This window comes from Lichenostomus cassidix, chromosome 4A, assembly GCF_008360975.1.
Source record: "Lichenostomus cassidix isolate B80296 chromosome 4A, HeHo_3.0, whole genome shotgun sequence".
Taxonomy (NCBI): Eukaryota; Metazoa; Chordata; class Aves; order Passeriformes; family Meliphagidae; genus Lichenostomus; species Lichenostomus cassidix.
Window position 1 is genome coordinate 9,490,262 of NC_139485.1, and position 24,435 is coordinate 9,514,696.

Consider the following 24,435-nt stretch of genomic DNA (forward strand, 5'->3'; position numbering starts at 1 on the left):
CAGAGCTGTGCTAGAATAGTGACACACTGGGAAGATGTTTTAGACTTTATGGCAGAACTCAGTATATTATTGCTGGGAAGACATTCACCTGTGCCTCACAATTGCTCCTTGACTCTTATCTTGGCTTTGCTGCACTTGGCACCATTTTCATATACCATGAAGGAGTTGCAGTTAAATTTGAATATTGATTTTGTACTGCCACTCGGTGCTCTTTTCTGAAAAATGCATAGTAGTCCTGCTATTAATCTCCTTTAATTAAATATTCAAAGTGCCTAAGAAATTCCTCTGCTACCTAATAAAAATTTATGAATAAAATGAATATTAAAGTAGTAATCCCCAAGAAATCAGATAGCACTGCAATTAGCAGTCAATTTGTTAGAGCATTAACCAACCATGAGTTCTGCTCATGATGTTGGCTTTAAAATAGCCACTAGCCACTACTGAACAAAATGGTGACAGTGAAGCTTGGGATGAGCACAATTGGAAAAGATTAGTGGAACCCTGTGACAGTCTTTAAAATACCAGATGTTTGTTGCTGTTTTGATAATCTGGTTTTCTAGAGGATTTCATAATCTGAAACTGCAGAATAGTTTAAATGACATATATTTGCTTATTTTGTCTCTGTTTTCTTTCCCTCCCCCTTGCCCTTAGGAATTGTACACAAAGGAAATGGAGAAAACATGTTTATTTCCCAGCAGCCTCCAGTCATCTCCACTGTGATGGGCAATGGACACCAGAGAAGTGTCTCTTGCTCCAACTGCAATGGGCTTGCCCTCAACAGCAAACTCTTTGCCCCAGTTGCACTCGCTTCTGGGCCTGATGGAAGTGTCTATATTGGGGACTTCAATTACGTCAGACGGATCTTTCCTTCTGGAAATTCAATTGGCATATTAGAATTAAGGTAAAAAAATAATTGGCTTTGTCCAGTTAGTGTGAACAATCCTGGCTGTGATATGTCTATCAAACTACAATCAGCTTTTATCCGTTGGGACTTTAAGAAATAGCCACGTGTAGTTGCTTCATGGCCATGTGTGTCATCAACTATCAAACTAACTTAGAACCTTAGAACAGGTCTTGGATAATTAATTTCTGCAAATTGCAGAATTAATAGAGATGGTTTTTCTTCCTTTGAGGTTTTTCATACATTTTCTGCAAAAGTTAAAATATACCATGATGCGTATTTTTGAAGAAAACCACCTCCTTCTGCAGCAAACATGCAGGAAAGGGAAGGCAGGAAAGATTTTGGACATTAATATATTAAATTTCTCTTACTTAAAACCCATGAATCTCCACCTAGCTAACATTGCTGGGGATGAGTCTGTGTGCTGATTGTTCAGAATTAATTTGGCAATGTGTGGGCAGTGCAAAGGAAACAGTTTGAGAGAAAGAAATACCAAGTAACAGGATAAACAATGTTTTGTTAGTGGGATACAGCTCTGTGATCAGCCAGGAAAAGAATACAGTTCTGTCAAGTACTAACGTTTCTTGTCTTTTTCTTTCTTTTTAAACCTGAACCGATCTGTCTTTCCAGGAATAGAGACACAAGACACAGGTAAGTAAAAGATAATAGCAGTTATATGTGAATCGCGTTTGAGGATCCAGATATCTAAATATCCAGTCCTTTTAGAAGCCTAGATATAAACACTCTGAATTTAATAAATAGAAATGTTAATAAATACAAATGTTAATCAAATTCTCTTTTGTTTATAGTACAGTAGGTTTGATTTTTTCCCTTTGAAGGAGTGAAATCTCCCTCCAAAAATCAGTTTGCTGATCACCAGGAAGAGATGGACAGATTTAAACCTGAGCACTGAGAATGCATTTCATAGCTGTCATACCCATTTCACATGGTGTTTGATTGATCACAGATATAGCCATCCAAGGAAACTGGACTTTTAGCTACAAAAAAAAACCCCAGTTTTAAAGGCTACAGAAACACACTGTACTTTACTGTACTGTGCTGTAGTGTTTCTAGCATACCACAATCTTTAAAATCTGCCAATTCCAGAGTGTGCATAGCAGAGCCCAGAAATGAAGATGCTGTGTCACAGCTCAGTCCTTGCTGCTCCTGCTAAAGACAAAGCAAGTGGCTTTCCCCCTTTCCAGCTGGCATTTGAGCACTGCAATGTAGGGATTTCTTTAAAGGAATGAACATTGCACATTCGGCTCCTGCAACAGACGGTGAGGGAGTTGTTTCCAACAATCCAGCTGCAGAAGTGATGTTGCATGCTAGAAAAAGGCAGCAAGGCACTCTGTCTCCTTAGAAACAAACTTCTTAGCATTCCAGTACTTAAATGAGATAAATTAACCAGCACTAGTACAATACAAGACAGTAACTTCACGGCATAGTAGGGAGCAGAGTGTGGACTGGATTGTGTTTACAGCATGAAAGCATTGGTTGGAATTGCTCACTTTAGCCACAGGACTGCTATTGAATACTATAAATTATTTACCAGATTATGTCACATCTCATATATTTTACAATTAAAACTTAAAAAGGAAAAATACTTTCTAGTTGGTAAGTGCAAGGTTCTATTTTTTAACTGAAGGGTTGTTTCCATTTGCTTTAAACTGACCAGTATCTTTGTAAACTAAATTTCTCTATTGCTTTCTCTAATTCTCTAATGCTCTCAGAACATGAATCAGCTTTTACATTTAGAGGTTTCTTTTGCAAAATAGATTTTTTTAATACCTGTTCACTTGTACTAGTTTCTTGAGATGAGCTTCAGCCTTAAATCGTTATGACAATATTCAAGTATCCCAGCCCTATTAATTACAATAACAATTGTCTCTGCCACTATTCTATCCAAGTGAATTTTGTAGAAAATTGGAGGAAATCACTTGAAGTTAATGTAATCTTTGAGGGGATGGGGAGTACTCGACAGTCCCACTGTGTGCCATTCTCTTGGAGGTGTTAAGGTCTTAGTCATGGTGGAAATTTCTGGAATGCTCAAAGTGACATGTAGAAGCAGCAGGTGGAAGATGGCTCCTAAAAGTGCAGGCAGAAAAAGGCTTCAAAATCCAGCTCCTTTTTTAGCCTCCAAAAGAACAAGGGAATAAGAGTGCTTTTTACCAGGTAGAAAGAAAATACAGTAAAAAGGGAGAGTTTGGCAACCAGTAAACAGAAAATGCTACTGATCTTACTTTTGACTGTCTACAAACAACTTATCCCATGTTTTTTTCTTGTCATCATGATTTTAATAAGATGCAGCAAAGCAGTTTAACTGGTAATACTGGAAACTAAACTTTGAGGAAAATATAGAGATAAGTTTAGTACAGAATAGTGCTAAAAAGATTAATTTTAAATCCTAGTGTACTTCACATAGTTTCCAAAAGGCTAATTTAAATCAACTCAGATTTAGATCTGATTACAATCTTCTGCAAAAATAGCAAGTATTTTTTATTCTGTTCCATTTGTTACTAGCACTCAAACATTTTAGTTTGCAAGGCTTTAAGCGTGAACATGAAGAGTTTTCTAACAGCTGGTCTATTAAATGTAACGACAAGGATGACAGAAAATGTGTCTACAAGGAGAGTATAGAGTGACCCCTGGTTCTCTGCAGTTTCTGCATACTGAACAACATGTTTATTTAAAATCTAGAATTCTCCTTGCAACTTTTTTCACAGAAATGTTTTATTTAAAAGTCATCATTTGGCTGGCCAGTCACTCCTGACCTTCATAAAGCAAAAATTATTCTTGATATTTTCAACAAACAAAATTTTAAAGTCATGATACTTTGGCATTAATTGCTTTTAGCTCATCCTCTTTACTCATCTTTAATCCTACCACTGCCCTCTCATTCCCTGTGGTTCCTTGGCTTGGGTTTCACATCTGTTTCCCAGCTCAGGGAATATCACTGAGCATAGTCAAACCCACCACAAACAGAGCTGGCCAAGGTGAGAGGAGGAACTCATTTCACAGCTTTGTTGCAGCAATCTTAAGTGTTATTTAATTTTACCAATATTAATCATATATGTCTTTTAAAAAGAAGAAAAATAGGGGGTTATTTTTTGAAGTCTTTTAATCTAACTGGACATACAGAGCCCAGCCACTTGTCAGAAATCTCCTCCTCCCCCTCAGAGAAACATGGTAATGATACAAATATTGTTTGAACACCTAAACTCTCAGCCTGTGCCTCTCTCCTCCCACCATTTCAGTAACCAACTGTGTGATTTAAAGGGTCTCTATCTGGATTTTTAGTTAGGTTCCACTGCAGGCTCAGCAGGCTCAGGACACTAGCATGGTGTGCCATGTGCTTAGAAGATTTCTTCAGACTGGAAATTAACTTTGCACTGAAAAAGTAACTAAAAGTCTTATTGGATATTAAGATGCAGCCCAGTTCTCAGATTAGAATTTATGATCCCCACTGTTTAATTAACATATGTAAATATTTTTTTAAATAACGTTTTATAATCTCAATAAGGCAGTGACAGTGCATGAATTATGGTGCATTAATTCATGCCTAGTTGCACTGACAGTACTTGGCCTTCTGCCTTGCTCCTGACAATAGAGTAGGAATGAATTAAGGCACCATATTTCACACCTTCATATTTCCTAAGGTTTAGAAACAGATAAAAATAACCAAGAGTGGGTATTTGTGCCCATGCAGAACAGTCTGTTATTCACTTTGATGCAACTCACAGATTTGTTTTCAGTGCCAAGCGTAATAAGAGGTATCAGATATAGAAAAATGACCTTGCTTTTGAGAGTAATCATTAAAACTAAGCTCAGGTCGCTCCAGTTAGCTTTATCCTGAGGGGTTTGGTACTGATGGACAGACCAGCTCCACCAGTACCAGTCTCTGCCTTAGCTCATTGGCACATAGTTTACTGGTAGGAGGACACTGGTAGTGGTTTGAGCTGCTCTCATTTATGCCTCTGTCCTCTTTAAATCAGTGAGTTGATGTATTCAGATAAGTAGAATACAACTGTTACGCTGCCACAGAGATGTAAAAGAAAAAACAAGTTGACTCTGATTCTCTTCTCTTCTGTTTTAGTACAAGCCCTGCACATAAATATTACTTGGCTGTTGATCCAGTGTCAGAATCCCTTTACTTATCAGATACCAACACCAGGAAAGTCTACAAAGCAAAATCTCTCACTGAAACAAAGGATCTTGCCAAAAATGCAGACGTGGTGGCAGGAACAGGTGACCAGTGCCTTCCTTTTGACCAGAGTCACTGTGGGGATGGTGGAAAGGCATCCGAGGCTTCTCTCAACAGCCCAAGAGGTAAGAAAAGACCATTTCTGGGGTTCTTAGTGTTGGTCAGCTGTCATTTCCCTCCATTGTTTAGGAACTCAGATGCAACTGGGTGTACAAAAACGGGTCTGTGGCAATGATTTAACCAACAATTAGGAGGCCAAATCGCTTCAGGAGGCTTACTCATGTCTATAGAACAGCCAGTCCCTTAAGAGGGAGCAGCATGGGCAGCAGGCTCCAGCTTGAATCCTCTGATTACTCTTCCCTGTGTGACAACACTCCTCTTTCATTACCTTTCAATTGCAAGGTGGCAGCATTTAATTATATGTAACTCTTAAGCAAATTACATGGTTTCAAAGTCCATTTTTTATGCATCGGGTGAGTCCTGTAATGTTAACAGAGCTTACTCATACACAGTAAGTCAGGGCTGTTCAAATAAAACACCAAAATCAAGTTTGTTTGGAAGTCTAGTTTGCCCTTTCTTATTAACACACTTTGCAAAAGATGAGCCTCTCCCCTGCTGCACATGAAATAAGCATTTTGCTGCAGCCTCCCTGTCAGAGTACATCCAGTATTGTCACAGGCAAAATGCATGTGAAGCCTTGAATCCCCACCAAAGCCACCATTAATCCCCTTGCGGTGTGCATTAGAACTGCGATAAAGTCTCTGGATTTGGTGCTCTAAAGCAGCTGATCACCCTCAACTCCCACAGAAATCCCTGGAACAAAGGGTACTCAGCAGCTCCCAAGGCAGAGCCCTGCGTGGGCTGTGCTGTGCTTCCCCCATGCCTGCTCACAGCTGGCTCAAAGGAAGGGCTTAGATTATTTTTCGTGAGCTAATAAAGGAAGGCTGTACATCAGTAGGAAATTAGAATGTATGTCCAGGCAGAAATATCTCTAAGACAAGCAAATAATCCTGGTTTAAGGCTTAGCAAGAGACACATTGTAATTATAGAGTGACTTTAGCATGTCTTTAATGATAGAAGGTAAGTGTGAGGTAAGTACAAATAAATGTTAATCTTCAGGCAGCTAATTAATGTAATGAATCAATTCTAAAAATAGTAGAAAAGAAATGTTTTTATGTCCTTTATCAGGAATGTGTGATTCTGTGAAATTGATCAATGTTCTATTGCTGATTACAATTGATTATATCCAATTACAATACAGTCAGTTGTTCCATCTTATTTTTGATTGGGGAAATATGTTGATGATATGCTCTTTCCATTAAGATACTCATACCTACTTCCTTAACAGAAGGTTCTAGTCGTAAAGAAATTAAGGGGAATAAAAATACAAGTCAGGAGTTCTGAGGCAGCCAGCAGTTATTAAAAAATAAACTGTCAGCAGCCAATGGCTCTTCTGTTGGCAAATTCCAGCAATGACTCCCAGGTGCTTTATATTTATGCATCTCCTCTAAATAACATCAATTTGAAATGATCAGATTTGGTATGTTTTTTATTTTAATCTCTAGAAAGTCTGGACTGCCACATGCCCTTTTTGTACAGGGCCTAACAAAATGCAGCATCAGCTTGGGGTCACCAGCACAGTGTGATCACTGTAGCATCATAACAGCTTTAGAGGTACAAGTCCTTGTTTTCCCCTAAACTGTAAGAGGTTGAATAACCTTGGAAAGTAGAAGGAAGTATTTGCCCAGTAGCCAGAGATCTTTATTAAGAAACAGCGGTGTCTCCCATACTTCAGTACAGTTTAAGAGATTCTTTTGGATTTCTCATTTTGCTTGTTCTTGAAATACTTGTCTAGTCAGAAGATGTCATATTTCTATTGAAATAACATTTAAACTGTGTAAAGAAAACTATTTTCTCTAGCACGCAGGAAATTTTCACAAAAACTTCTTAACCATGTTTAAAAATCCTTGGCTACACAGACACACAGTATTCTATAGTATTTGACCACAGAAATAAATTAATTGTTTCCATTTTCTTACCTCTGAGATTTTTACTGTGCAACAATAAGTCCCAGACAATGGCAAAGTAATTGCCAAGATATTATTAAATATAATCACTTGCATTATTCATTTAATAATTCATATTTATTTTTTAAGCTGATACAGAAATATTTTTAGCTTTTTTACTTCACTTGCCTTATTTTTGTCCTGAGTATTCTTTTTCCCCATTATAAATGAAAAATAAATTCCTCTCTTACTTGACAGAAAAATTGTATGTGAGAAAGGACTCCATTTAGTGGTTGTGTGACCTTGATTTGTTGTATATTAACAGTTGGACTCTGAATTTTGCTACTAGCTGCTTGTAACTGAATAAGGGCTTATCTAGAAGACTCCATTTATCCATTTGCAAAATTGATAAGAAATACCTACTGTGTAACACTTGAGAAACTTAATCCTGTTTGGTAACATCCTCAAAAGTATGTTAATAGGTGGAAATACAAATTCTCTTACTTTTCTGGATGAAAGTTGCTTTGAATAGTGTTTTAACTTCTCTAAACTCATACCTATTTTTCTACTTCCTTGGGTGTGTAGGCAGGTTTGAGGAGAGTCCTAGACTGTTATTTAATTATTTAAGTCTTTAATCAATGTTTATTTCTCATTATCTCTATTTGGCAAGATTGCCTTTGCCCAGTGACCAGGAATTAAATGCCAGAGAGGAAAATATAATGAAGTCGCACTAAACAATTAGGATTTCATCTTTCCACAACTTTCATTTTACAGGTAGCAAACACATGTAGCTTTGTTCAGTCTGTTCCAAATTCTCTGTGAAGGACTAGAGATGGGGCTTAGTGAACATTAATCTTGCACCATTGTATGTTGAGCTGACTTTGAAAGATGCTTTTAAACATGCATGGCTGATGTAGTTGAAATTTGAACTTCAATATATTATTTTTACTGCAACTTTCTTTAATTCTGTAGAGATCTCAGACTAATGAGTCATGTAATAGATGACCAAGTACTTAAGCAGAATGTGAAATGATACAAGGTGGGGACATAAAATAAGATCTGTGACAAGCTGAACACATTTATTACACAAGAAGATATTGAAAATGAAGAAGTAACTACACAAGATATTAATCATTGACTGAATTCCAATCACTTGAACTTTACCAAGTAACAGATTTTAATTTTGGGGTGGGGAATTCCGTTTGGTAGGTTTGGAGATTTTTTTTTTATAAAAATTATTTATGGCAAATCTAGTCACCAGTACTATCTTTTAAACAAACTGATTGGTATTTATAATGAGGCACTTTGGGATCATGTCCTGGTTTTAACTGGATTAGTCATCGAGTATTGGAGCAGTAAGAAGCACTAAAATGAGTGGAAATACCTGGGACTTGTACTTAGCCCTGCAAAGCCAATGCTTGAATCAACACCATTAAACACTTACCTACCCTGCCCTTCTGAAATCAGTGGGCTTTAGACCTGTAAATAGATTTGACTTTCTAAGCGTAATTGACAGAGGCAGTGAGAGGTTGAGACAATCAAGTTACCACATTTTTGCTGAGCTCCAGTGTCTCCCAGGCAGCAGGGTAAGGAAAGTGTCCAATTAACATCCGATTTCCATTATCTTGTATCTGTGAGCAGCATTCACACAGGGCAGCTCTGCTGGAAATGCAGACTACTTACCTTCTGTGAAAACAGCAGGTCCCTCCAGTGATGCCACCCTAAACATCAGAAGTGATTTACACCTTTGGGAAGCCCAAGGACTAAATCTAAAGATTTAAACATTTAAGGTCCTACAGTGTCTGCTTTTTGACTCCTGGGTCCAGAGCAGTGTCTAGAACTAGAAGACAGATGCACACACTGCCTGTGCAAGCCATGTGTACAGTCAGTGCCTCGAGAAATACAACTGCACACTGAGCACTGAGTACTTGGATGCAGTGCAGTGACCTCACTACAGATGCAGTGACCTCAAAGAAAGCACCAGGGAAATGTAGAAGGTTGAAATAAGTTTTAAATCCCATGCACAAAAATACTTTATACACAGCTGTAGCAAAGAATTTTTTCACTCAAACCAATGGCCATGAGACAGAAACGCAAATGAAAGTATAATTTAAAAATTAGTTCTGCAGTGTAGTTTTATTTACTTTGCTTGCAATTACTTTACTAAGGGAATATTACTTTAAAAATCATGGTTTTGAAGATGTGTTCACCCCTGTAGCTTGCATCCTGAAATAATTAGTCTTGTGGCTCATCATCTTCAGCAATACATTCTAAAGTAAATAAAGTTGTAAGAGCTGCTCAGACTAAACCTTTACATTTGTCAAATGGCAGTAGCCCATTTAGGACAGCTCCTGTTCAGGAAGATTCCTGTAACCTTCATTAGGATGGACACCAAATTCCTAATACAGTCTTTTGCGACAACAAACCCCCTTTGTCAAAGGTAGTGATTAATTCTATTTTTCCAACAATCTTTGCTATTCTGTAAATTATTAAGACCTTTTCAATTTTTACATAGAATTCAAAAAGGAAAGTAGAATGGGGTGGGATTTTTCATTGGCAATATATAAAGTTAGAAATAGACTACCCAAAGTGATTTGCAGCCTTGAGTCACTGTCATATATGGATCATAAAATCAGCAAAAAAAATCTCATGCCGTTTTTGTTCATTGAAATTTATTCCTTATTTTTCTCTATAGTAGCCTTAGCTACCTACAATTTCCAAAGTATGGGAAAGTTGTAGAACGTTGTAAACTTTTTGGACAGCAGGTTTTTCTCAAATTTCATCCAGCCTTCATCTGAATTCATAAATCATTCACTTTTCTATTCACCCATGTCAGCAGGATGACCCCAGTCATCATGTCTCAGGCTGGAAGCTGAACATTTTCATTCACAGTCAGTAGTTAAAAACTGTGTTTGCTCCAACTCTACTGATCTGCCTCTAAAGAGAACAACACTCAAGTGCAAGTACTGAAGTCGTGTTCCAACTCACAAAGAACTGAGTATTTTGCAGCTAGTGCTGAGACAGTAAGGAAGTAAAGATGACAAAGATCACAAGGCAACAGACTGCAAATCACTTGAATCATATTTTGAGTGGTGTATTATGGTAACCTATAAATAACTAATTGCATAAAATTGCTTTAGTTCCTAGATGGCAGCTTTAATTAAAAGCACCGAAGACATTTAGAAGTTTAGAAATGGATGGCATGTAATTTGCCCTTTTAACACCATAAAATGGTAATTAACCAATTTGATTCACTTCTTCCTATTAAAAGTTTTATGAGAATCACAAGTTCCTTCTAAATACAGTTGTTCTTCAGCAGAAGGTGGCATTCTCTTTTATCTGTCCTCACCAGTAGTTGTAGATGTTGTTTTTAAAAATTCTTTAGAAGTTTAATTGGAAGTTTTCGGTATAAAATGCTCATTTGTAAGTTTTTTGGCTAAGCAAAAAGTGTAAAGTAGAATTTCTGGAAGTGGGCAACAACATATAGTTCTAGCTGCTCTTTACTGCTGTGTTTGAAAAGGATTTTTTCCCAAAAAAAAACTTTCCGTAGAATGCAAGTGTGGGATATGATATGGGATGAAAAAGAAAATATCTTAATGGGGAATTTACTATATTACTTTCAATCAATATTTTTAACACTATAAGCTTAGCTCTGTTAATGCTGAAATGCCAAAATTTCTAAACTGAAAGATCATATGTATTTTGAGTATATACCTATGATAACTACACAAAAGCAATCAGTTTGCTTTCTAAGTGCTATTTGCATTTATAATGGTGTATGTATGAGCACTAAGGCAGTGCTGTCAAGGGAAATAACCCTTTAACCAAAACAACTTTGGAGAGCAAATAACAGGAGAGGTTATAGTCATCCTTCTGTGTTTATCATGGGTGTACCCAGCCCCTGTACTAATTATAATTTGTTGGGAAAAACAGTTATAAAAAGGAAAACTTTCTGCACAGTCTTTCTTAGTAGCCACATGTGACAGCATTAGCAGCAGTTAATTTTTAATGTTAGTTAACAGAATTCAAATGGTACTGATTATAAGACCTCTGAGTGTTATAAATATTGTTCCAAAATGTGTGCATGGAAATCCACTGGAGATAGGTCTTCATAAAAGCTACTGTTTTACATTCAGGTACAAAATCCAGCCCTATGTAAAACATTACCAGTGACTAAAATATGACCAAAACCAGTCCTTCAGCACAAGCATGTCATTCAGAAAGCAAGGTTGATTCTCATCTCTGAGTCGAACAACAAGGCTAAATCCTGGCCCAGGTTTATTTTGTCCTTACCCAGACATCAGGTTTTAATGAGGAATCTGTATGTAAGCAGAGTAAGTCTGTCGTTTGTGCAATAGGTCATAGGTCCCTTTAGTGCCCAAAGACATCATCAGTTGGGCATAGAATTTAGTGCTACAATTTCTTAAAAAAATTGAAAAATTAAAAAAAAAAAAAACCAAAAAACACCAGAATCAGACTGAGAGCCTAATACAAAGTACATCTCCTTCTCTGAAAAAAAAAAGAGATACCTAAAAATTACCTTTCTTACTCACTCACGGGGTGAGCAGTGTTCCCACTTGCACTCAAGTGCAATTCATTACCCTCAGCATGTGCATGTTTCCTCCCCCAGAGCCTCGGTGATTAAAGCACAATTGCTGTGCTGTGTGTGATTTGATTCTGCGTTACACTGTACGTCAGAAAAGGATTAAAAATAAGCTCTTGGAGTACAGATTATATGTAGCATCATGTAAGATGTGACAGGAGCATTAATGAATCCAACTCTAATGAATAAATTGGGACAGTTTAGCCACAAATCTGTATTGTTTTCCAGTGGATGCTTTATGTAGGGTATTTGTCAACAAGACTTACCTGCATAAGTAATTTTCTCAAGTAGGCAAAGTCATGTTGTTTTACTGTAGAGTCAAAAGCTCTGGAAGCAGTAGGTCATTGTTGAACATCTATGCACTGGTACTTGAAGAAACTGGCTTATTAGGAATATCAGGAATTTAGTGGAAATACAGAAGACATGGGCTTGTTTATGCCATCACACTGGCATATGTCCTTCCCTTGCAGACAGGTTGCTTTTCTGCAGTGTCTGGAGAGCAACATGAATGCTAGAAACGTTAAAAGATCTTCGGTTTTCTTATAAAGTCAGTGTTTGAAATCCATTCAACAACACAGCTGAGTAGCTCTATTTCATTGCAGCATAATTTTTGATTTTTATATAATGGATGGTTTGCAGCCAACACAGCCATCTGTTCTCAGGGTAATTGCGCAAAACAGAAGATGCACTTGCCCTAGTGAGAGATCCTGGCCTTGTGTTATCTGTGGTGTGGATCTGATCCAGCTGAGAAGCAAAGCTCCTCGCTTACCGTGCAGCACCTCCCCTCTGCAAAGGCAGGCTCAGACACAGCACATGTGCTGCCCTTCCCACCCACATCAGGTTTCTCATTTCAGCTTGTGAACCACACTGGAAAGCAAATCAAATCCCATCTAATATGACTGCATGATGCAGTATCAGTGAGACAGAGGTACAAGGGACCATTCCTTCCCAAAACTGGAACACACAGGTCACCTCTGACACCAGAACAAGCCCCTTTGCTGCTCAAACTCGTCTCTTTACCTCAGCTCACCTTCAAACCTTCAGCCTTTTGGGTTTGGACTTCTCAGAAGCAGATGACAGCCAGGAGCTTGCCAGTCATTCTGGAGTTTCCAAAGGCACAGTTACTTTCTAATTAAAGACTGAAGATCCTCTAAGGGAGCCAGTACCAAGGAGTCACGATTTATGAGCTCGCTGGCTGGCAGGCAGTCAGGCTGGGAGATTGCCTGCTCCTCCTTTGGCCTTTTTATAACCTGCTTTTCCCCTGCTGACCCATCCAGCCGCCACCAGATGATTTCAGTTCCCCAGGTGACATCTGTCCTGCAGAACCTTCAGCCGTTTCACATAATGAGGAGATGTAGCCTAGCCCTGTACCTTGGGCATTTGGCAGTCCACGGGCACTTTTTGTCCTGGATGGAGGAGGTGGCAGGATGGTGAATACCCTCCTCTATCAACAGTTCACAACCAGATGGATACATTGAATTGAAAATTTAAAGAATTAGTTTCAACTCCCAACACTGTGCTGATAACCTGAGAGCTGAATTCAGTAGGGACTGTTACATACTAAAGTTAACTGCTGTGTCTTTTGGATTTTTGTGTGATGATAGCCTCAGAACTTTGTGATCATACCCTCAGCCCTTTGCAAGGTGCCTGAGCATCACCTGCGGTGAAAAGGCACCTCAGAAGCAGTCATGGGCAATTTGTCTTGGGAGGCTGCCCCCGGCTGTTCACACTGGAAGAGAAAGCACATTACACTCAGTTATGTATGTAACTCAAACTCAATCCCCAGGCGTTTTCAGCTGCCAGGGAAAGATATATTTAGGGGCTTAGGGAGATTGTCTCCCCTTTTCCCAGCCCCATGAGAGATGCATATTCTGCATCAGGGCTTCCTGCCTCTGCCCCCGAGACTGCTTAATCTCCCTGTCCTCCAGCTGTAACTGCTCTTATATATTAGAAAAAAAATTAAATTAAGAAAATGGGGTTGGAAGGTAAGGAAATTCAGTTCGGGGCTATTTTTCTTTTTTAATGGCATGTGGAATTCCTGTATGAGATCCTAAACTGGCCTGCAGACAAGTGTTTTGTAAACTTAGGGTATGTGCAGCCTTCAGTTGTGCTAAATGCTGGGGACAAAAATCAAGAGCCATATAAGCCACTGTCCAAACCATCTGTTCAAGTCCTCTGCCTTTCATTTCTGTGTAGCAGAACATAAATTCATTATTAAAATAGCTTGGCTGTGCATAGCAGCTGCTATAATTGCAAAGTTATGCAACTTTAAATGGGAAATTATGAAGCAGTTTAAAGCAAGAAATTGAGTGGTTTTGGTAGAAAGGATTTCACAAGTCTAACATGAATAGAAGTGCTCTTCTAGTTATATTTTCAATATTTGAGGGAAATAAGATCTTACTTACAGTTCAAATTGAATGCAGGAAGGACTGCAGGGGAGCTGTTAGACTGGGGCAGAGCAAGGCTGGGCATGAGTTGTGGCACAGCTGTCCAAAGCTGCTGGTGGGAGACAGCAAACCTTCCATTCCTCAGCTTCCCCACTGAAATACAGAGGACCACGACCTTCCCTGTGCAGAGCTCTGGCATTTGAGTTCCATCCCTCCTGTGCAGTGCACTGCTGCAGGAGCTGCTGCAGATCCAGGAGTGGGAGAGCTGCCCCAGCTCCTGCTGGTGACCACAGCTGTCCTGAGTCTGGTTCCAGTGCAGGACCATCATTCTGGGCAGCACTGCCCTGCCATCCATCCTGCAGCACAGCTGCTCCTTCTGCTGCTGGGCAGAATCTGCTCTGTACCATGTGTATGTACAGCCCCCAGCAGAACAGGTCTCTGGCTTTCTGTGGATGCTGCTTCCTTGCTCACACTCTGATCATTCAGACAATACAGTAATTAAAAAATTGTCTCTGCATAAGAATGAAGAAAGTGAAAGAAAAATGAAGAAAAATCACCTGTAAGGTAAGTTTTTAGGAAAGCTAATCCTGCCGACTTTGTGATAGACATGAAGGTTTTGAAGAGTCTTGTTCTATGTATGTAAAATTACATTACAAGCAAAGCCTCTGCTGTTTTGTTTGGTTTCATCCTCCCATCTTCCCTCTTTAAGTCAAAGCCAGTCTGATAGGTGGGTATGAATGTGCCATATACAGTTTGTATAAGCCTCAAATAGTAATGGGTGGGGGAAAAAGGTTCATGCTTTTTTAAATCAGTAGATTTTCAGAGTCTAACAGGAGGCAGCATTTTAAGCTCATACTTTTTAATCAAGATAATACCAGTACTAATACTTTTTTTTACCCTTCCCCTTCATCCAGGTATCACTGTAGATAAGCACGGATTTATTTACTTCGTTGATGGTACAATGATACGGAAAATTGATGAGAATGGTGTGATCACAACAATAATAGGTTCAAATGGCCTCACATCAACCCAGCCATTGAGCTGTGACTCTGGGATGGACATCACTCAGGTAGACACCTCGTTTTCATGTGTTGTCACTTTGGTACACATTGTAGAGACACATCACTTACTTTCTTGTACCAAGATTGTATATCGAATATGCTGGATGAGTCAGATAATTCTGAATGGCACAGTATGGAGTAGATTGTCCACTGACATGATTATTTTAAGGTGTATCATATAAATGTAAAACCACACTTGATTTTTTTCCCAGGAGATGACCTGTGAATGTGTAGAGGAGCTTATTTAAAGAATACAAACTGCTTTAGAAAGTTGCTTGCAACTCCGAGATAGATCTTCTAAGTTAATCAGAAGTTTAAAGTGCTTTCCTTTAGTCCAGCATTCAGACTGATTTACTTGAACTAGTAAATGGAAAAAAATAGATATTCTGTTTACATCTAAATCTATTCTAAGTCATGGAGGAGCATTACAGTAAGTAATTACACCACAGTAGTATTGTGGTGAAGCTATTGCATTTCAGTTTCTCAAAATGCTTTTCAGTTCTTGTGTCAAGAGCGTGGTAAAAGAAATAGGAATAAAAGATACTTATCACATCTCTAGTTTATGCTAAAAGTGAAATATGGATAAACATGGAGAAGCATAAATAGTACTCTTGACTAGTCAGTGAGCCACACTTACAGACAGCACAAGGAAGGACTTGGCCTTTGCCAAGAAATAATTGAATTAATCAGCTTCAAAACAGAGGAGAAGCTGTACTTGAAAAAATCTTGAAGCATTCAAGTGATATACTATACTGTTACGGACTGTGTAAACTAATAACCAGGATCAGGTTAATTTTTCATTTCATTTTTCCCTGCCCTTTTCTCCATCCTTCACAATTGGAAAATCACGGTTAAAATACAATGCATAGCAATGGTAAGAGCTTGTTGCTTGCTTTTTAGTAGATTTTGAGTAATAGCAAATGACTGTGGTCTTGCATTCACATGCCTGAAGGACACGGGGTCAATGTTTTGGGTAGCTCTTATCAAATTTCACAGGGCCAAATGATGGGATCTAATGCTGCTGTCGCAGAAGCACTTGGGGATTTTATAACCAGAATCAGAATAGGAAAATGGGTTTGTGTTCCATTTCACATGTCACCGAACCACAGAATTCTTAGAGTTGGAAGGGACCTCTGCAGATCACCCAATCCAGCCCCTCTGCCAAGGCTGGGAATAGGTGACACAGGAATGCATCCAGGGGACTTTGAATGTCTCTAGAGAGAGAAACTCCACAACCTCCCTGGGCAGCTGTTCCAGTGCTCTGCCACCCTCAACATAAAGAACTTCTCCCTCATGTTGAGGTGAAACCTCTTGTGCTTGAGTGTGTGTAGTGTTTCAGTGGGCCCTGTGTGTTTGCAGATGTGGGGAGGGGAACCTCAGCCTCCTGTTCCCAGCTCTGGGGCAGACAGGCCTTTGTATTCTCTTGGCCCCAGTAGATGTGTAATTATTTCATATAAAGCAGAACAGGGTCAACTGGCTTCATTGTGCTAATGCCAAGCTTAAATTAGCCTGGAAACTGTGGTAAGATCATACAGCTTCTGGGCACCTTGGCTCCTGCTCTGGCCCCTCTCCTTGAGGCCAGCCCATCCTGCAGGTGCTGAGCAGGAGCCAGCAGGCAGCAGCATTCCCACTGCTCTGCTGCCCACCAGCTCGCAGGAGTGATGCTCCACAGAACCCACAGCTGCCTGGAGCACCATTCCTGCTTCTTGGATACATCCAGCAACTGCCTGGGGCACCCAGAACTGCATTAGGGATCTCTGAGGTCAGGGAAGGCTGCCAGGTGCAGCGTCTGCTCCCTGCCTTCTCCTTCTGGATCTGTGCTCTCAGGCTGTACAAATAATTGCTTTATTTGCCTAATGTAATCTGTGCTGTGTATTTGTGTTCAAATTTTTGCTGATTTTGCTCAGTGAGAAAATGCCTCACTAAATCTCAGATAGTGAGTTTTAATAGTTTTCATTTCCTTTCGAAAAATGCAACTACCCATTAGCAAATGAGTCTCAGCAGGGGGTCTGGCAAATATAGAAATAGAATTATTTATTTCTTAAATTAAAATTAAATTTAGAATGTAAACGTTTAGGGCTGAAATCAAACATGTTAAATTTTTAAAGTAGATTTAAACAGCCCTAAAATCCTAGTTCTTCACAGGTTGACTACTTGCCAGAAACAGGTTTGGTTTACCTCACCCTACAGCATAGTTCCAATGCCACGGAGGATGGGCTTCTGCAAAGTTGTAGGTCAGAAAAGACATGGCACAGAGCAAATCATTCTTCATTCAGCTGGGGTAGAGCCTTCTTTTCATATAAACAGGAATAAACTTTTTTCCAAGAACATTCCAGGTGCTTCCATGCTGCAGTGCCTACAAGAAAATGTTTCTGTACATTCCTCAAAATTATTCAATTTTGTCAACATTCTGGGAAACTAAGACACGATCTTACCCCATAAATTGAGATAATCTTCAATTAAATTGTGAATGCATGACAGTAAATATTCTAAAAAAACATAAGTGTTGACATACAAATGTGTCCCTAAAAATGGCCAGTCTCATTTTCTAAGGATAGCAATACTGTATAATTCTCTGTATAATGTTTCACTGGAAAATGAAGTCACATTGGGGGCACTCTGCAACATAGAACCATTGGAAGCATTTCTTGTTTGGAGGATTTGTTTTGTGGGGGTTTAAGTAAACCTCTTTATTGAAATTTTTCACAAAATCCACACTTCTGAGGTTTTTCACATACGCAGTAAATCACAGACATGAAATAAATGCCGAGAATGCATGTTCTGAAAAGTGACTGTAGCAAATTTGCTCAATCATCTTCTTCCAAAATTGTTGCTGATAACCAGAAAACCCCATGAAATAATCACATCCCCTTGAAGTCAAGCATGTTAATCTGGAATTATATCAATGAAAATAAGGGAATGATATTTTCACTTAGTCAGAAACAAGTGTATATCCTTGCAAGGCTGCTGAGTTTTTTCCAGAATGGCATAAACATAAATGAAAAATTAATTTGGCCTATCTCCACTTGAATTATTTTTTGGCTAAGATACAAATGGCATTTAAATCAAGAGAATGTGGGTTGCTCACAAATTGTGTATTTAGAGAGACTTATGAAATAGGTTAATAAAATCATTTCTCAAAGCTAAATTTGTTCTGACAGTAAAATCAACAACTTGCCTAAAATCAGTATTTCTTAATTTACTGAAGTACAGAAATGTACTCTTGGAGCAAACACATAGAGTAACTGTCCATTGCAAACACCACCATAAATGACAAGCTTTCCCTTTAAGGCATTCACTTTAATAAATGAGTTGATTATGAAAGGGTTTAATCATTTATTCCAATATCAGTTTTCATGGTATTACTTCTTATTAATCATTCTGTGTTTGTTATTTACCACCTTCTCCTTCTTAAGCATAATATTCTGCATTCATAACCAGGGGAGGGAAGGACAGCTGGGGCTGGAAAGATTATGTGTGATGGCAAATAAACCACCAAGCTCTGTCTAATTACTTTGATCTCATACTGCACTGGGGGGGATGTAAATCTGAATTTAGAAGGAAAGGGATACTCATTTGAAGTATTTATATGGTACAGCAGCATTCTCGGTACTGTTTCAGCCTGTACAGAGCTTGGATGACTTTTGTTCTCCACACAGATAATTTCAGTGCTCTTTAATTAATAAGGAGCAAATCTAAACAAAGTGGCTTTTCAGAGCTATGCTTGGAAATATCTATGTGCATATGCTCAACACTCACTATCAATGCCAGGACCTCAGCAGACACCTCAACAGGAGTGCTGAGGGAAGGGACTGGGATGGAGAGAGAAAGAAAAGAGATGGACTGATCATTCTGTTTCACTGCCTGATGGCTTTGGGCTGGATTCTCATCTAGACCAGAGGCCTCTCTAGATTGCCTTTTATCTCACATGTACACACTCTCTTTGTGTTCGCACATTGCTAGGGTACACTGACATTTTTTAGACTGGTTGTTGAGAGCAAATAAGAGCACGTTGTGTGGGTATGTCTGTCTGTCTGTCTGTCTGTATTCTTTCCCTCACAGTAAATTAAAAGCTTGGGCCAATTTCAAACAAATTTGTAGAGAAACACCAGCCTTCACAGCAATTAAATTCCTACCCATTGCACAAAAAGGTATTAATCCAGTTGGAGGACAGAGACCTAAAGTGCCCTTTCAAAAGGAAATATTGCAGCATAAGCTTTCTTTTATTAAACTCTAGAGATTCCACTCAGGATGTAATAAATGCCCCATCCACAGGAAAACTTCATTTCGCGCTTGGATCTTATTAAACTCCCAAGTCAGTCAGCCATGCGACAGAAGTCCTTAGGAAACCAGACTTCATCAGATCCAGTGTTCTTGGAAGTTATATTGACGTTGTGGGAGTTTTTGTGTGAAAGTAAAAACACTACAGCTCATCTTGAGTGATAAGCTTTGCTGTTCTGCCTCCATTGCTACAGTGAAAGCTGAGGAGAGAATTAGCAGATATTTCTACCATCTTGCAATTTCATCCTGTATCTTTCCTCCCCTGAGAAATATGTGGGCTGCATTTCCACTGCTCCAAACCACAAGTCATTTATATCTGTGCGAGTGGCTGCAGGTATTGTTTGGGAGCTGTTTAAACCTATCTCGAGCACAGTCACTGCAAATACAGAGACCAAACATTTGCAAGTCAACAGGAAATGAATCCCAAGAGCTTTTTCTTCGCCTGTAACCATGGCCTTGTTCTTGTGCTTATGTCAGTCCCACTAGGCATGAGTCTGTGCCAAAGCAATAGCTCCGACCTGATTGATGGTGTTAATAACTGTCACCGCTGTGTTCCAAAATGAAAGGTCTGGTTTGAAGACTTTTTCTTGACATTTGCACTTCATCAGCCTTTGTTCAGCAGTTCTCCATGTGAGGGAACCATCTATATTGTGTTGCCTCGCATAAACTTCAGTGACACTGCAAAATGTTTTGCTCCCTTATAAAAATGTGACAGTGTTACTTACGTAGGCAATTTGCTTGCACAGGTCAAATTAAAAGGCAGATTTCTAGAGCAGGGTTTAAAGGCGACCCATGCGTGGCAGGAATGTCATGTCCTGGGCAGCCTGCTTTGAATGATGGAGGAGAGGGGAGAGGGCAATAAGTAATGCTGTTGATGACCTACTTGAAATAGTGAAGTGAGAGACAGACTGCTGGGAAGCAGGAGTAAAGATGAGCAGAATTGCTTGAAAATGTATTATATATCTCAAAAATGCAAACGCTGACATTGCTCCCGCAGTCACAAGTGCTGCAGACGCTCCCCACCAGCATCTGCACAGGCACAATATGCTTCAGTGGAATTGTGGAAGCCTTTTGAGCAGAACAAAAAGCTCCCAGGACATGGTGACCTCGCTTGAAAGCAGCAATGAGGGTCTGCTCATCGGAGCAAGCACAGCCTGAGCAGAACTTTCACTGGGTACGTTTGGAGGAAAGAAAGAGAAATGTGAAAGACAAAAATATGGTCTGATGACCGGGTGAGAACAGGAGGAGTGTGCTGCCAGCACAAAACCAATTTGATTCTAGGATGAAGTACTTTTAAACCAGGTTCAGAGTAGAATATTGCGGAGTAACTACAGGATTACATGGGGCTGATTAATTAATTAGTATTGCAGGTCAGAACACACAGTATTCCTTTAGGTGTTTCTCTACATACCCAGCATTATAAACTGCATTCTTGGAAAAGCAGAAAGAACAAAAGGCATGTTTTAACACTAGATGCATAATGTTCTAATTGTGTTAGAGCTGCTATCAGAAAAGAACAACTTTATTTTCACTGTAGCAAATTATTGCAAAGCTGTTTCTGCTCTTCCTTTCCTTTTAGTCCTCTACCTGTGTGTCTTTTGATACATTCTTTTAGGTGTGGGTAATTAATGCAGCATAAATATTTGAAATTGCTGAAATGCATTTTCCAGTGATTTGCAGAAACATGTCTTATATGTATTTGTGAAATTGCTGAACAAAAGCGCACCAAGCAGAAATGACAATTTATAGACCCTTTTATTTTATTTGTGGTCTTCCCTTACAGAAGACTTTCAGAGCTTTTTTCTTTACAGAAAAGAGCTTTATTATTTTTTTTCTGGGTCTTGCTGCATGAAGGAGCCCACAAAAGCTGTTATTTTTTTCAAATATAAAGTCATCTTGTTCTCTGGGTCTTTTTGCTCTACTGTTTAATTTCATGTTCTTTCTTCTCTGGCTTTGCTGGAGTACCAGAAGAGATAACTAGAGTGGAAGTCGTGGCCTCAGCAAGTCAGCAACTGTTTTGCCACTGACTTCAGTGGAACCAGGACTTCACCAAGCTTAATTGAAAGGGTAGTGAGAGGCGAGTATGTAGCAAAGAGCAACTGTATCTCACAAGAAAGTATGTGCTTCTGGAAAATAGACCAGAACAGATCTTCACTGAGGCATTTTCAAAAATGAGGCATCCCTCCAATTAATTAAGTGTTGCTCTTTGGAAGCCATAAATCTATACAAAATCATTCTAGCCATAACAGCTTATGCAGGAGCAAACAGTCACTAGCATCTGTTCTTTGAAGCAAAACCAAGGTGAAAGCCTTTTTAGAAAAGGATCTTCAGGTATGAGGTAAAATAATCTTTTCCCAGGGGTAGAGGAGCAGCTAAGTAGCCTCACTTCAACAGGAGCTGAAAGAGGCTCAAAGGATTAGGACCTCAGGTGAAAAAAGGTCTGAGAGCTCATGAATCAAACTTGTAGGTGTATAATGTGATTTTTTGACTATCAAATAGAAAGCAGGCTGGTCTCATCAGAGCTAATTTATATTCCAATCAAATTATTCTATCACTGAATTTGAAATATTAGTAATAGACACAAGATAGCATCCGGTGAAGTCACACTGCAATTTTTCTCTTAAAGCCCAAATATTCTGTTTGTATTGGGCGCCTGCAAAATGGAAATTTATTTCAATTATCTGCCATAAATAATCCATTACTACTGAGTAAAAGGCTATGTACATTTTAATGAACTCTTCCAGCAATTGCATCCTTTCCTTTGATTGTTGAGGCAGTGTTAGACACTTGATGGGGAAGTGAAAGAGACCTCTGCTCATGACTTCCCTCTTACTTCTTGCTACACAGAGACAGGTTTAAACTCTTTTTCCAAAAAATTGTTTCTAATGAGAAATTGCTAGAAGGAAAAACTTCTGTAAGAATTGGTTGGCTGGTGAGAAGGGAGCAGCTCAGCCCTCCATCCGGGTGCTTTCAGGTGCATCCTTCTGACTAGAATGAACCTCCACACTCACCAGATGCTGCCTGCACATGCACAAAGCTCCTTCCCATAACCACCCACCAATTCCAGCTCATCCAAGCTGCCTTGCCACCCCCAGACTGCCTGCAGCTCACCCACCACCCATGGCACACTGCCCAGCTCCACAGCCTCCTGACCCTCTCTTAGCTGTCTGGAAAATGGGTTCCCAGATGAGAAGCCTGTCTTACTTTGGGCTCTCCTGTCAGTCTTTCACCAGCAGCCAACTTCTCTCAATGCTACACCTTTTATTCTTTATGTGCAAGTAGCCTTTGATTATTTCTCTCATCTAAATATGGTTTCAGTACGTTGGAGTCAAGTGGATCAGTTATTTTTGGCAGAGGCCATCTCTACTGGGTTGAACTGTGCTGCTGAAAATGTTCAGTATAGCTTTGCCAGACTGGTGGGAGTCTGCAACGTGTTGAGATATTTTGGTTACTACATCTGACTTCCTTAATCTGTTGCAGAGACATAATGGACAAAATGTAAGCATGAAGGAGAGACAGATACATAATCTGTATCTATATATGCATTTTTGACTGTATCTGTATACATACAGGTGTATGTGGTTTCTCCACTCACTGCAGAGCTGCCATAAGTAATCAGACATTACAGACATTTCTTATGGTCCCTGCCATTCTGGAGTCCAAGCCCCAAATCAGTCTGCTGAGAAGAGAATGTGGATGTTGAAGGGAGTATGCAGAGCCAAGCCAAGCAGGCAATGCCTCTCCTTTTGTTTTAATCCAGTGGTTCATCCACATCCACAGCAAGGTCTGCATGTGATTTAAAAAGCAGCTATTTTAATGGAGGCAATTCCTACATTCGCCATGTGTTTCAGAATTTTCAGGACTGGAACCATGTGCCTGTTGCTCTCCTCCTCTCACCAAGCAGTCCTTCACATATTTAGGGTCCAAAGGACCTCCCACAGATGTAGCAGGTTTTTTGTGTTATGAAGTGAATAACAATAATAACTGAGCTCTGTGTGGAGTTGTCTTTATTGCCTCTATTCCAAGCCTTTCAGATTGCACACTGTATTCTGGTTTGGCCATTTGGAAATGTTGCACAGCATTTGTTTTGAGGGAGGGGGACAGGAGAGCAACAACCAAATGGGTTGTCCCAGGTCTGGAGTTTGAGCACAGGGCAGGTTTGAGGGCAGCAGGCACCCCAGGAGTCCATCCTGCAGAGATGTCACACACTGCAGGGTAGAAATTGCTGCATTGGCTTGGTCAGAGCAACTACCATGGCAGGAGCTGCAGCCTGGGCAGTGATAGCTAGGAGTGCCTGATTTCTCCTCTCCATGATAACCATGTTTGCTGCAGCATCTTTTCTACTGTTGGTTGTGCCAGGGGAAAAAATAATGAAAAGACACTGTGTCAGTGGAGAAAAAAAAAAAGGCAAATGTCAAGACAAGAAATGGGTTTTACCCATTTGTAGTGTGCCACACAGAGGGTGTGCTTAGAGAATTATGGGGTTCAGGTCACAGAGAGCTGCAAACAGAATGATAGAGAGCACTATTTTATACAGTATGTGACTCTGACAATAACACATTTACAAACAAATTAGTTAAAAATGTCTGAAGGACATTCAGCTTTTACAAACTGGGCCTCATCTCCTGCTGATAGCTTCCTTTGGGAGGAGTATGGCATGCAAAATGATACACTGCCTTGGAGAATAAATTTATGAAGTTTAGCAATGTAGGTCACATTGCAGGAAATCATAAATGTCTGAACATCACTCAGTAGCCATTCAATCAACGGCTCAAAGCAAAATGGGAAACTGAACTGCATGTAGTTGTCTCTGGTGAGAACCAGGGAAAGTCATGATATGATATAAAACCATTAAGGTTCTCCATCCATATGTATTTCTTTTTTCTTCCTTTTTTCTTGCCACTCTCAGAATTAAAATTATTTGTCCATATCAACAGTGACAATAAATCCAGCATGTTTTTTGCCATTGCTACCATGAACTATAATAAATCT

General features: G+C 39.5%; 1 protein-coding gene across 6 annotated transcripts in view; it reads left to right on the forward strand.

Moving 5' to 3' along the window:
- TENM1 (teneurin transmembrane protein 1) overlaps positions 1-24,435 on the forward strand; it is a 452,127-nt gene that overhangs the window by 388,822 nt on the left and 38,870 nt on the right. For all 6 annotated transcript variants that reach the window (XM_085060418.1, XM_085060417.1, XM_085060421.1 and 3 more), the window contains 4 exons: positions 652-901; positions 1,532-1,552; positions 4,998-5,230; positions 15,016-15,170. In XM_085060418.1, coding sequence (XP_084916544.1) covers positions 652-901; positions 1,532-1,552; positions 4,998-5,230; positions 15,016-15,170 — 659 coding nt within the window. The remainder of the gene's footprint in view (positions 1-651; positions 902-1,531; positions 1,553-4,997; positions 5,231-15,015; positions 15,171-24,435) is intronic.